The sequence below is a fragment of the Bufo gargarizans genome, chromosome 2 (assembly GCF_014858855.1).
Source record: "Bufo gargarizans isolate SCDJY-AF-19 chromosome 2, ASM1485885v1, whole genome shotgun sequence".
In the NCBI taxonomy this organism is placed as follows: Eukaryota; Metazoa; Chordata; class Amphibia; order Anura; family Bufonidae; genus Bufo; species Bufo gargarizans.
Genome location: NC_058081.1, coordinates 541,948,840 through 541,963,510, shown reverse-complemented (window position 1 = coordinate 541,963,510; position 14,671 = coordinate 541,948,840). Strand labels below are relative to the sequence as shown.

Here is a 14,671-nt window from a genome sequence, read left to right as displayed (position 1 = left end):
TTGAATGTCTCAACAGAAATCGAGACTCATCAGACCAGGCAACATTTTTCCAGTCTTCAACAGCCCAATTTTGGTGAGCTCGTGCAAATTGTAGCCTCTTTTTCCTATTTGTAGTGGAGATGATTGGTACCCGGTGGGGTTTTCTGCTGTTTTAGCCCATCCGCCTCAAGGTTGTGCGTGTTGTGGCTTCACAAATACTTTGCTGCATACCTCGGTTGTAACGAGTGGTTATTTCACTCAACGTTGCTCTTCTATCAGCTTGAATCAGTCGGTCCATTCTCCTCTGACCTCTAGCATCAACAAGGCATTTTCGCCCACAGGACTGCCGCATACTGGATGTTTTTCCCTTTTCACACCATTCTTTGTAAACCCTAGAAATGGTTGTGCGTGAAAATCCCAGTAACTGAGCAGATTGTGAAATACTCAGACCGGCCCGTCTGGCACCAACAACCATGCCACGCTCAAAATTGCTTAAATCGCCTTTCTTTCCCATTCTGACATTCAGTTTGGAGTTCAGGAGATTGTCTTGACCAGGACCACAACCCTACATGCATTGAAGCAACTGCCATGTGATTGGTTGACTAGATAATCACATTAATGAGAAATAGAACAGGTGTTCCTAATAATTCTTTAGGTGAGTGTACACATGGATTACTTAGAATTTTTAGAACTCATTATGGTTTTCTAATAAGTCCATAAAAAATGTTAGCTGTCCATGATTTTGGGATAAGTTGTCCAGAAAAAAGAAAAATTCTAGTTGGCAACCCTTCTGACTTGAGAAGACCATCTCCTGCCACTGCATTAACATTCATATGGGTGAATCTATATGCTTTTCAGGATGACATACAGAAGTTAAGCAGAATGTTAATGTGTGGTTGAGGCTACATGTAGTGCCTGGGGTATTTCAGACAGTAGGCCCCAAGAAGGGCACAGTATGCTTAGAGGAGCAGCAGAGAATAAAGAGAGAGAGATAGATTGAGCGCTGGAAGCATCAGTACAGTGGCAGAGGTTTAACCTTTTAGTGACCGTCAATATGCCTTTTTACAGAAGTCACTAAGGAATCTTAGGATAGGCCATCACCTTTTAATGGTGGCCTAGTCGGAGCGCTGCATGGTTCTCCAATACAGCAGAGAGCAGGAGCTCGACTCTCACCTTAAAGCCAGGATCCTGCTCTAACAGTCCAGATTGGCAGTAGCACTGATCTGGGCTGCTCAACCCCTTAGATGCCACAGCCAATAGCCACCATGTCATCTACATTGTTTAGAAGGAGGGGGTTCCCTTTTTGAGGCATATGCACCACTACGAACAAGATTGTAGAGTGCCGAAGTCTGTACACAGCAGCCGGGGACCACAGGCCAGAGGCGTACCTGTAGCCTGATAGTGTCTGTCAGAGGCAGAGGTCGAGAAAATGAGTAGGCCACCGCCATAGATAGAGGAACTACAGGGATACAGACTACAATGCTGACAAGGTCCCAGGTAGTGACCTCCTTAGTAATTAATATCTCATATAGGAATTAAAATTTAAAAACGTCACAGTTAGGATTGCTACAAAAAGCTTTATCTTTTATACAAGTTTGACTGCTTCCAGATTAATATACAGGTAAAACTCGAAAAATTAGAATACCGTGCAAAAGTCCATTTATTTCAGTAATGCAAATTAAAAGGAATTGCATTAATGCAGCTTAAAATTGGAATTTTGTGAAAAGGTTCAATATTCTAGGCTCAAAGTGTCACACTCTATTTGGCTATTTAATCCATATCCCCTGAGCAAAGGGTACCTGAGATTGTGACTTTGGGGTTTCATAACCTGTAAGCCATAATCATCCAAATTATAACAAATAAAGGCTTGATATATCTCGCTTTGCATGTAATGAGTCTCATATATTAGTTTCACCTTTTAAGTTGCATTACTGAAATAAATTAACTTTGCACGATATTCTAATTTTTCAAGTTTCACCTGTAGATCTTGAAAGATTAAAAGCACATTTCTCTACACATCAAGACCCTGTATTGAATGCCATCCCTGTTAACCCTGTGAAAATTCAGGAGGGAGTGTTGAGACTGGATGGACTAGAATTGAAACAACATAGTACTTTTATTCCTTTCAAAAAATATATTATCCAGTAGAAACTTTTATTAACTGGTTTAAACGTGACTTGATGAGAGATTTTAAGAATGGGACATATATTGTAAATAACAACTTAACCAAGGAGGAGTCAATGGTCCTAAGATCATTAACAGACCATGAAGGACTTCTCATCAAACCTGCCAATAAGGACAGTTTGATTGTGATTATGGGCCAAAACATGTATATTAATGAGATAAATCGCCAGCTGTCAGACAAAGACACGTGCAGTATGAAGAACTTGATCACAATCCTGTTTTCAGGATTAAAAAATATTTTGGGAATTGTCCTGCAGGAAAATTACTTGATGTTCCAGGAAAAATATTTTTTTGCTGAAACAAGTTTTGGCAATGGGAATGAATGTGCGCACCCTCCCCCCCCCCCCCCCCCCCTCTCATATGCAGATGTCTATATGGCAAATTTGAAGAAAAATTCATATATCGAAATGTACATTATCAAGTGTATGCTAAATATTGGAAAAGATTTATTGATTATATATTTTTCATATGGGCGAGGCGACAAGAATCCCTTTTGTAATTTTTCATTTTTTGGGAACAATTTAAGTTCAATATTACTTTTGATCACAGTAGAGTGAGCTATTTAGACACATGGGTTATGAAAAATCAAGATGGCACTCTGGACTTTGATTTGTATAGAAAGCCTACAGGCAGAAACAGTATCCTACACTATAAAAGTGGGCACCCTAATTCAGTTAAGAAATCAATCCTCAAATCACAATTACAGAGGGTACTTTGCATAGTTAGTGATGAGCGGCATAGGCAATATTCATTTTTGTGATATTTTGCATAATATTCACAATAAATTTGCGAATTTGTGATCTCTAATTATTATTTTCGTGATTACGCAAATATTTTTTGCCCAATATATGCAACTTCACATTTTATCAAGTCTGATTAGATATTACTGATTGGTTCACTAAGTATTGTTGTGACATTACAGCACTGTCTGTAATATGTATGTATGGGCAGCAGAGAAACAGTAATTCCTATCACACTACCTAACACCCTGCACTGGAACCTATCAGCTACACTATATCAGGATATAACCTACACTGACTATCTCCCACTAACTATCTGTATTATATATATGAGCTAACAAACTATCTAATGTAATTGGATAAGGAATAGGATCCAGATGAAAGCACAGAGCACAGCAATGTCACTGCTCTCTCTCTCTCTCTCTCTCCCAGAACTGCAAAAAACTGCAAGTAATGGCTGCTGGGGAGGTTCTTATATAGTAAGGGGGAGGCAACTTTCCTGTTGGTTGTAGGGATGTTGCTAAGCTCTGACAAAGACATTGCAGCCTTCTCATTGGCCCACAAGCAAGAAGGGAGGTTTCTGATGAAAAAACTAATCTAGAATATTCGCGATCACGAATTCATAGCAATATATTCTACATCTTCGCAAATTCTTGAAGTGCCAATATTTGATAAAATATGCAATAAAAATTCACGATTAGAATATACGCGATCAACACTACGTATAGTCTTAGATGAAACTACATGAGAAATGAGACTTACTGAAATGAAAAATACTTTTCTGACAAGGGGATATCCCAAACCGATGATACAAAGGGCATTGTTAGAAGTGTTAAATAGTAATACTGTGAATACTGAGAATCAACCGCAGAGGAAAAATCTGAATAGATCATCCTTTGAACAGTATAGTTGACCAGATAATCAGACAACATTGGTCTATACTAAAACAAATCCTATTCGCAAATTGAGAAATTTCAGAACCGACCCCTGACTTGTCTGTGCTGAAAAAGGGAGTGCAACCAAGATACTTAGACAGACATTCATCGAACCATGGAAAAACGCACATTTGCCTGCCTCCAATGTATGCAGTGCACCAACGCAACTAGAGATGACATTTTATTATCCTCATACTGGAAACAGCTTAAAAGTTGAAGGGTACTTTACATGTGAATCAACTAATGGCATCTACATTATAAAATGTCCTTGCAGTCTCCTATATGTTGGGGAAACAATCCAGCATGTCAGAGACTGTATAGGGAAACGTAAATTCACTATAAGGACAGGCAATTTACTTCTCCCTATTCCATATAATTTCCACTAAAAACATACAGTTTCTCAATTAAAATATAAAGTTATTGAGCAGAACAATACCCTAGAAGAGGAGATGATATTAAAAAGTTATTACTGAAAAGGGAGGCCTTTTAGATACACGTTACAAACCCTCGAACCAAAAGGGTTAAATAGGAACTATAAGATAATAATTACCTACTGTCCTCCTGTTTTTTTGTTTTTTTGCCTTTTTTATACTTTTGATATGCTTAGATTCTATAAGAACTGTGTCAGTTTCTGCTTTTATTTTGTCTATTGTATATCTATATCATCATTTGTAGTAGCATGGAAAATATTTATTTCTCTTTCACAGAAGCATTAATCCATTTGATCAGAATAATGATACTATGATCTCTTGTTTTTTGTTTATATTGGTTGCCCGATTGACGGCGCCTGACATCATTACTCAGGGCTCTTTCACACTTGCGTTCTTTTGTTCCAGCATAGAGTTCCGTTGTCGGGGCTCTATGGAATCCTGATCAGGATTATCCCCATGCATTCTGAATGGAGAGAAATCCGTTCAGGATGCATCAGGATGTCTTCAGTTCATGACCGGAAAGTTTTTTGGCCGGAGAAAATACTGCAGCATGCTGCGCTTTTTGCTCCGGCCAAAAATCCTGAACACTTGCCGCAAGGCCGGATCCGGAATTAATGCCCATTGAAAGGCATTAATCCGGATCCGGCCTTAAGCTAAACGTCGTTTCGGTGCATTACCGGATCCGACGTTTAGCTTTTTCTGAATGGTTACCATGGTAAAGTGTAGTGGGGAGCGGGGGAGCAGTATACTTACCGTCCGTGCGGCTCCTGGGGCGCTCCAGAGTGACGTCAGGGCGCCCCACGCGCATGGATGACGTGATCACATGGACACGTCATCCATGCGCATGGGGTGCTCTGACGTCACTCTGGAGCTCCCCGGGAGCCGCACGGACGGTAAGTATACTGCTCCCCCGCTCCCCACTACTACTATGGCAACCAGGACTTTAATAGCGTCCTGGCTGCCATAGTAACACTGAACGCATTTTGAAGACGGATCCGTCTTCAAATGCTTTCAGTTCACTTGCGTTTTTCCGGATCCGGCGTGTAATTCCGGCAAATGGAGTACACGACAAATCCGGACAACGCAAGTGTGAACGAGGCCTCAGGTACCCTCTGTGTCTTTATATAGTGCATCTCTTGTATATTGTGTTATAGTTGAGACAGGCTCTGGACGGGCTGAAACCCGTCCTATGTAACAACTGATGTTGTAATAAATAAAAACATATTAAAGAAAACGAGTGCGGGGATTATCTGCTCTCAAAAAAGATAGAGATTCCTTCCACGTGAATCGCCACGAGCCTGAGTGCAGACCAGATCTTTTACTTATCAGTAGTCTGTACTGTATAAGCATGACATTAAAATACAATGCACTACAGAGATAATAGTGCATTGTATTTTGAAAGTAATTCAAATACCCCTTGTGTGGCTATTAAATACTAAAAACTTTATTAGAGGGTATCTGTCACCCCGTACCGGTCTTCAGTCGGCGCAGGCACACTGAGAGGAGCACGCTCGCTCACCGCTCCTTCCTCAGTGCACCTGCACCGGGTGTAGTGGTGACGTCACCGACTGAAGACCGGTACGGCGCAGGCACCAGATTTTGAACGCAGAAAGGGCCAGCCAGAGGACGAGTGCGTTTGCTGGCCCTGTCAATCAACATGAGGAGGGGGTGTCTTTATGAAAGGAGGATGCGACTGCTACCAGCAAGTAGCCGCCCTACTTGCTGGTAGAGAGGTAATTTACATATTATAAAAGTCCGTTTTTTTAAGAAACTACTTAACGAAAATGAGTAAGAGCACTATATATTAATATATCGCAGTATAAGGATTTTAAGTAGCCAAAAAATAATAATAATGACTTTAGAGGGGTCACAGAAGCCCTTTAAATGAAAAAGATCCAATATAAAATAAAATAAAAATTCCATTGGAAAAAATGTCTTTTTAATGCGAAAAATGCAAAAATAAAATCTTTGCATATTTGATATTTCTGCATCCATAATGACCCACATTATACAATTATTTTGAAATTTATCCTGTACTGTGAATGCCATTCAAAAATAAATAAAATGCCAGAATTGCTTCTTTTTGCTTATTTGCCCCCAAAAGAATGAAATACAAAGTGATTGAAAACCGTTATGGGACTTGAGATGCGGCAATGCAAAAACATTTTCTTCTTTTTTAAAAAAAAGGGTTTCTTTTGCACAAAAGTAGTAAAACATAAACACACTATGTATTTGGTATTGCATCACTATACCATATGTTTTTGTACTGACCCAGAGAATAAAGCTATCATGATGTTTATGCCAAAAAATGAGTGCCGCAAAATTTATGAAGTAAAAACTCCGTTTTTTCCTATCCCCCTCCCAGATAAAGGTTAAAAAAAATTAATCAGTAAGGAATGCGTACCCTAAAATGGTTCAATTAAAAACTACAACTTGTCCCACAAACACAAGCCCTGGTTTGTCTACATAGACAGAAAAATAAAAAAGTTATAACTCTTTCAAGGCGACAATGAAAAAATGAAAAAAAAAATTTGCTTGGTAGTAAGGCCCAAAACAGGCTGGTCAATAAGGTGTTCTGAGTCAGTGCACATAGCTGACCAAAGGAGTGGCCTCCAGAGACTGATATAAAGTTTTATGGGGATGTGAGAGTAAGAGACATCTGTGTATCTAAGTAACTATCACTTTTTTGCCTTACTCCAGTGAGAAACTATGGGTCCAGGAACATACCAGGCAATGGGGTCCTGTAGAGTCTGTGCAGAGAGAGATTGTATTAGAGGCATGTTCCCTGTGCCTGCAACCTGTTAATTTACATAGCTCAATTCTCCACCATTTAAATAATCAGTTCCCTGTCATCAAAAAACCCTGAATATAGTGCTCAACCCTTTAGTCCCAAGACTGTTGCATCTATATTAAGGAGGTTGCAAAGGATCTCGACAAGTGATTACATCACTGAGATTTCATGTCATTGGAGGATGCAGAGAAGGTGCAATTATGACTATTTTTAAGCTTTTCTTTTATCCTTTTTACATGTTGCAGTGTATTATGCCTCCCACTAGTAAGCTAATAGGCAGCCTATCAATCTTTATTGCATATCAGACCTGGAACCCATTGCTAGTCCTTGGTAACCCTCTGGTACCCTGGAGTCTAGACATGGGGTGCTGTCCCTCTGAAACCACTTTGATGTCATGTACTCTTGTGGGTTAAACCCCCTGGATCAGGTCCTTTAATTAGATAGCGTTGTAGCCACTCCGCCCAGCATGTTTCACCACTTAGACTAAGCCATACAGTATACACTTCAAAGATAAATAAGACATATCTCGAGTAGTAGGAAAGTGAATTAATGATTGGAGCTTTCCCAGTCTTACAATTAATTTCTACATAGTTTATATTTAAAAAACAAAAATGAATTCAAAATTCCTGGCTGTTGTTATGAAAGTTAGGGCAAAATATATCCTAGATTGATGTGGTATCCTGCTTAGGGAGAGCTGCACTTTACAGGTGCAGTAACCAGACTCCCGTTTAAGGTCCACCCTCTTGGTTGCATGAAAGGATCATGCTACATGACATTACTGGATACTTATGTCTGAGGTTGGCTAGAGAAGTATAGTAGCCAGCATGCTAAGAACCGTCCTGATGTATTTCCATTTGAATTCTTCAGTAAAGAACTGTTCTGCTGCACAACTGCCTCATCATTGCTTTACAACTACACTGCAAAATGTTAGCGTCACAAATCGGGATCCTGACTTGCACCTCAAAACTACCAACACCAAGGCCACCTCAACCATCACCAGCCAGGAGAACCCCAGAGCTAGAATCAAAGGCGAAGAGAGGTCTACCCTTCCATATCACTGCACGAGTGAAGGGAGTGTCAGAACTGTAAGTACTTCTACTTGCAATACACCACACACTCATGAACACCCCTGTGTCATTCTGCACATGTCCTAACATCGCTTGATGTTGTCTCTAAAAGAAAAGCCACTTTTAATCTAGTATCACACTATTAAGACACATTGCAAAAACTGTTTTACACATGGACCAGTTCACAATTCTAATAAATGTCAGAGCCTATAGCAATGTTTGCCGAAATCATGCCTGATGAATTATGAAGAGATTAGCCCAGGTCAGACTTCTTTTTAGGTGTTGGAAAATATGGTTTATTGGCACTTACAAATTAAAACTCACTTATTCATTTTATTGTATATGTTCACAGGGAGGACAAAGGTTAATGAGCTAATTTTAATTGTCCCCTCTTTTGATAATTAATTTTCAAACAGCAGATGAGTTTCAGTGCCATTCTGACCTGTTTGGCACATCAACTGTTAAAGAAAATTTTAAAATCCAAAAATAAACCTGGATTTACATGTCAGTGGCTTGTTAATACCATATGATTGCTGATATCCGTAATTTTTATAGCAAATTATAAGATATTCAGATTGTGTAGGCAGGCATTTACAGCAAGGAACCAATATCGGATATTCACACTGTACTTACATCTGCTTGTGGTCCTTTCCCAGCACCAGGACATTCAAAGGTGACAAACTCATGACATCGTTTGTGTACTACAAAGCTGCAAACTGAAAAAGAAAAAAATCTAATGAATTTTTCAAACGTACAAGGCAAATAGAATATAAAAAGTTGTTATATCATTTATAAGGATCCAAAGTTTATATTTAAAAAATAGTTGTCTAAGGATTTCTCTTAAAGCCAAGTTTACACATGAGTGGAATTGGACCAACATTGACATACCCCCCAAAAATTCCTGTCATCTGTCTTTTTTTTTTTTGTATAATCTAAAATTGAAATTGGTTGTAGAGTTCTAGGGGCGTAGATTGTGGATTAAGGCCTGTAATTCTATTTATATAATTAATCACAATTTAAAAATGTCCTTGGAGGCTTTACTTAATAGTGTCATTTTAGTCTTTTTTTTAAATGTTTTGGTAGGTCTATGGTCAAAGCTCCTTCTTGGAAGAAATCAGTGTTTAGTTTTAATGAATTTTTGATAAACTACAAAATCTCAACCATACTTTTAGATAAAGAACAGAGGCTTGATAAACTATGATCCTCATGGATTACATGTTGACTCATAGATGATTTTGTAGTCTAAACTCCTAGTCCCATACCACTTTTCTCTTCTCTACTTATTTTTCTCTTGGGGCTGATGGTAAATTAATTCGAATTATGCTTCTGCTGAAAATGTTTACTTTATTGAAATAATAGACAGTTGAATTGTCACCTTGATTACACTGAAATACCTCTACAATGGTCCCTCAAGTTGAAAAGGCCTCAGGTTGCAATATTTTCAATTTACAATGCAATTTTCTGGGCCATGGTGATTTTATTAAAAAAAACTTTTAAAATATCCTCTTAGAGAAATATGTTTTTCTCCACTTAAGCCTGCAGAGGGGAGAACTTCTGAAAAATAAAGTCTTACAACCTCAATTCCCAAAAAGTTTGAACACTGTGTAAAATGTAAATAAATGTAAATAAAAAGAGACTGCAATAATTTGCATATCTCATAGACCCATTTTATCCACAATAGATCATAGAACACATAAAGTGAGACATTTTACAATTTTATGAAAAGAAAAATAACTAATATAGAATTTGATGACAGCAATGCATCTCAAAAAAGTTTGGACAGGGCCATGTCTACCATTGCGTAGAATCCCCCCCCCCCCCCTTTTTTTATTTTTTTTATAACAGAATGAAAGAATTTACAATTTTCCTTCATTTGACTAAACAACAGCTTTTCATTTTCCTCAGTCTATTTTAAATGGGTTTTAGCCCTGAGAAGATAGCAGCCGCTCTGGATTGTGCTGACATAAGGCTTCTTCTTGCATGATGCAGCTTTAATGTGCATTTATGGTTTGCATGGTAACTTGTGTTCACAGACATTGATTTCTGAAAGTGTTACAGATCCAATGCTGTGATTTCTGGTACATAATCATACCTGTTTTTAATGCAGTGTCACCTAGTAGTGTCGAGCAGCACCTTAAAGGGGCCCTAATTGTCATCTATACAAGACACTGCTTGTAATGCACTATGGACAGTGTTAAAAGGGTTATCTAACATTAATAACTGCCCCCCCCCCAAATGCCGGGCCCCTCACAACCTAGGTCCACGTTCCCTGCACCACTCCTGGTCCCCGCACTGCCGCTGCTGCTTCTCCCCGTGCACGGATGAAAACATCAGCTTTCGTGCTCCATGAAAATACTATAGCAGTAACAACAATCTGCAAGTGTCCTCTTAAATGACTTTCTAATGAAATTCAAAGTTTCGCACATCTCGGTAATCTGGCGGCTACTGCTATCTTGTACTGTCATTTTTATGCATAATTCAGTATTTGGTAACCTGTACGACTCATATTCTATTCTGTAACTATTCAAGTATTTGTAGCCAAAAGATCAAAACAAATTAAAATAAATAAATAAATATTATTTTTTTTTTAAAAGGAGTGAAAAAAGAAAACTGACTTCTTAGGATCCATGCTAAAGCTACATTCAGGGGCCGTGTACACCTAGTCTATATCACCTAGCCATAAACAATCCATTTGATGCTGTATTATTTCCTAGTCATATTGCTTTGAGAGGAAAAATATCTCTGTGTTACCGTAAGTCTTGAGTTGGAACAGGCTACAATTTTTTTTCATACTCTAAGATTTAGAACCAAGAGGAAAATAACTCAGGGGGTCATTTACTATCAGATATATGCCAGTTTTCTGGAGTAGCTCTGGCCCAGATTGTGGCGCAAAGGTTATTTGCGCTGCAATCTGTGACTTTTTTTCGCTCTTGTCAGGGAGAGTGTCATGGGCGGGGAAGGGGACAGGCTGGCAGGCGGTCTCATTTATCATTTCCTTCACCTTTTTAGGCATTGTCTAAATTTAAGCCAGCAAGGAAACTGGCTGACATTTAGACCAGCGGTGGATGAGCCGAAGTTATGTCGATGTCGGTGCCTCTACATAACTTCGGCAGATCCACCACCAGCACAAGGGGTTATTAAAACCAACGTCTAAAATACAAATAAAAGAAAACAGTATGGGGGCCATAGCAGTCTATAAGAACCATAATATGGATTTATTTAAAACAGATATTTAACCACTTCAACCCCGCTAGCTAAAACCCCCTTCATGACCAGGCCACTTTTTACAGTTCTGCACTACACTACTTTCACCGTTTATCGCTCGGTCATGCAACTTACCACCCAAATGAATTTTACCTCCTTTTCTTCTCACTAATAGAGCTTTCATTTGGTGGTATTTTATTGCTGCTGACATTTTTACTTTTTTTGTTATTAATCGAAATTTAACGATTTTTTTGCAAAAAAATGACATTTTTCACTTTCAGCTGTAAAATTTAGCAAAACAAAACGACATCCATATATAATTTTTTCGCTAAATTTATTGTTCTACATGTCTTTGATTAAAAAAAAATGTTTGGGCAAAAAAAAAAAATGGTTTGAGTAAAAGTTATAGCGTTTACAAACTATGGTACAAAAATGTGAATTTCCGCTTTTTGAAGCAGCTCTGACTTTCTGAGCACCTGTCATGTTTCCTGCGGTTCTACAATGCCCAGACAGTAGAAAACCCCCACAAATGACCCCATTTCGGAAAGTAGACACCCTAAGGTATTCGCTGATGGGCATAGTGAGTTCATAGAACTTTTTATTTTTTGTCACAAGTTAGCGGAAAATGATGATTTTTATTTTAATTTTTTTTTCCTTACAAAGTCTCATATTCCACTAACTTGCGACAAAAATTAAAAAATCTAGTAACTCGCCATGCCCCTCACAGAATACCTTGGGGTGTCTTCTTTCCAAAATGGGGTCACTTGTGGCGTAGTTATACTGCCCTGGCAATTTAGGGGCCCAAATGTGTGAGAAGTACCTTGCAATCAAAATGTGTAAAAAATGGCCTGCGAAATCCGAAAGGTGCACTTTGGAATGTGTGCCCCTTTGCCCACCTTGGCTGCAAAAAAGTGTCACACATCTGGTATCGCCGTACTCAGGAGAAGTTGGGCTATGTGTTTTGGGGTGTCATTTTACATATACCCCTGCTGGGTAAGAGAAATATCTTGGCAAAAGACAACTTTTCCCATTTTTTTATACAAAGTTGGCATTTGACCAAGATATTTGTCTCACCCAGCATGGGTATATGTAAAATGACACCCCAAAACACATTCCCCAACTTCTCCTGAGTACGGCGATACCAGATGTGTGACACTTTTTTGCAGCCAAGGTGGGCAAAGGGGCACATATTCCAAAGTGCACCTTTCGGATTTCGCAGGCCATTTTTTACACATTTTAATTGCAAAGTTCTTCTCGCACATTTGGGCCCCTAAATTGCCAGGGCAGTATAACTACGCCACAAGTGACCCCATTTTGGAAAGAAGACACCCCAAGGTATTCCGTGAGGGGCACGGCGAGTTTCTAGAATTTTTTATTTTTTGTCACAAGTTAGCGGAAAATGGTGATTTTTCATTTTTTTTCTTTTTTCCTTACAAAGTCTCATTTTCCGCTAACTTGCGACAAAAAATATAAAATTCTAGGAACTCGCCGTGCCCCTCACGGAATACCTTGGGGTGTCTTCTTTCCAAAATGGGGTCACTTGTGGCGTAGTTATATTGCCCTGGCAATTTAGGGGCCCAAATGTGTGAGAAGAACTTTGCAATCAAAATGTGTAAAAAATGGCCTGCGAATTCCGAAAGGTGCACTTTGGAATATGTGCCCCTTTGCCCACCTTGGCTGCAAAAAAGTGTCACACATCTGGTATCGCCGTACTCAGGAGAAGTTGGGCAATGTGTTTTGGGGTGTCATTTTACATATACCCCTGCTGGGTAAGAGAAATATCTTGGCAAAGACAACTTTTCCAATTTTTTTATACAAAGTTGGCATTTGACCAAGATATTTTTCTCACCCAGCATGGGTATATGTAAAATGACACCTCAAAACACATTCCCCAACTTCTCCTGAGTACGGCGATACCAGATGTATGACACTTTTCTGCAGCCTAGGTGCCCAAATTCCTTTTAGGAGGGCATTTTTAGACATTTGGATCCCAGACTTCTTCTCACACTTTCGGGCCCCTAAAAAGCCAGGGCAGTATAAATACCCCACATGTGACCCCACTTTGGAAAGAAGACACCCCAAGGTATTCAATGAGGGGCCTGGCGAGTTCATAGAATTTTTTATTTTTTTTGCATAAGTTAGCAGAAATGTATTTTTTGTTTGTTTTTTTTCTCACAAAGTCTCACTTTCCGCTAACTTAGGACAAAAATTTCAATCTTTCATGGACTCAATATGCCCCTCACGGAATACCTTGGGGTGTCTTCTTTCCGAAATGGGGTCACATGTGGGGTATTTATACTGCCCTGGCTTTTTAGGGGCCCTAAAGCGTGAGAAGAAATCTGGAATATAAATGTCTAAAAATGTTTACGCATTTGGATTCCGTGAGGGGTATGGCGAGTTCATGTGAGATTTTATTTTTTGACACAAGTTAGTGGAATATGAGACTTTGTAAGAAAAAACAAACAAAAAAATATATATTTCTGCTAACTTGGGCCAAAAAAATGTCTGAATGGAGCCTTACAGGGGGGTGATCAATGACAGGGGGTGATCAGGGAGTGTATATGGGTGATCACCCCCTGTCATTGATCACCCCCCTGGTAAGGCTCCATTCAGACGTCCGAATGATTTTTACGGATCCATGGATACATGGATCGGATCCGCAAAACACATGCGGACGTCTGAATGGAGCCTTACAGGGGGGTGATCAATGACAGGGGGTGATCAGGGAGTGTATATGGGTGATCACCCCCCCTGTCATTGATCACCACCCTGTCATTGATCACCCCCTGTAAGGCTCCATTCAGACGTCCGAATGATTTTTACGGATCCATGGATACATGGATCGGATCCGCAAAACACATGCGGACGTCTGAATGGAGCCTTACAGGGGGTAATCAATGACAGGGGGTGATCAGGGAGTGTATATGGGTGATCACCCGCCTGTCATTGATCACCCCCCTGTAAGGCTCCATTCAGACGTCCGCATGTGTTTTGCGGATCCGATCCATGTATCCATGGATCCGTAAAAATCATACGGACGTCTGAATGGAGCCTTACAGGGGGGTGATCAATGACAGGGGGGTGATCAATGACAGAGGGTGATCAGGGAGTTTATACATGGGTGATCAGGGGTTCATAAGGGGTTAATAAGTGACGGGGGGGTGTAGTGTAGTGTGGTGTTTGGTGCGACTTTACTGAGCTGCCTGTGTCCTCTGGTGGTCGATCCTAACAAAAGGGACCACCAGAGGACCAGGTAGCAGGTATATTAGACGCTGTTATCAAAACAGTGTCTAATATACCTGTTAGGGGTTAAAAAAAATCACATCTCCAGCCTGCCAGC

General features: G+C 39.6%; 1 protein-coding gene across 1 annotated transcript in view; it reads right to left on the bottom strand.

The window, feature by feature from the left end:
- The window catches only part of PRKCG (protein kinase C gamma), a 635,634-nt gene that overhangs the window by 433,504 nt on the left and 187,459 nt on the right, over positions 1-14,671 (bottom strand). The window contains exon 3 of the mRNA XM_044278076.1: positions 8,761-8,843. Coding sequence (XP_044134011.1) covers positions 8,761-8,843 — 83 coding nt within the window. The remainder of the gene's footprint in view (positions 1-8,760; positions 8,844-14,671) is intronic.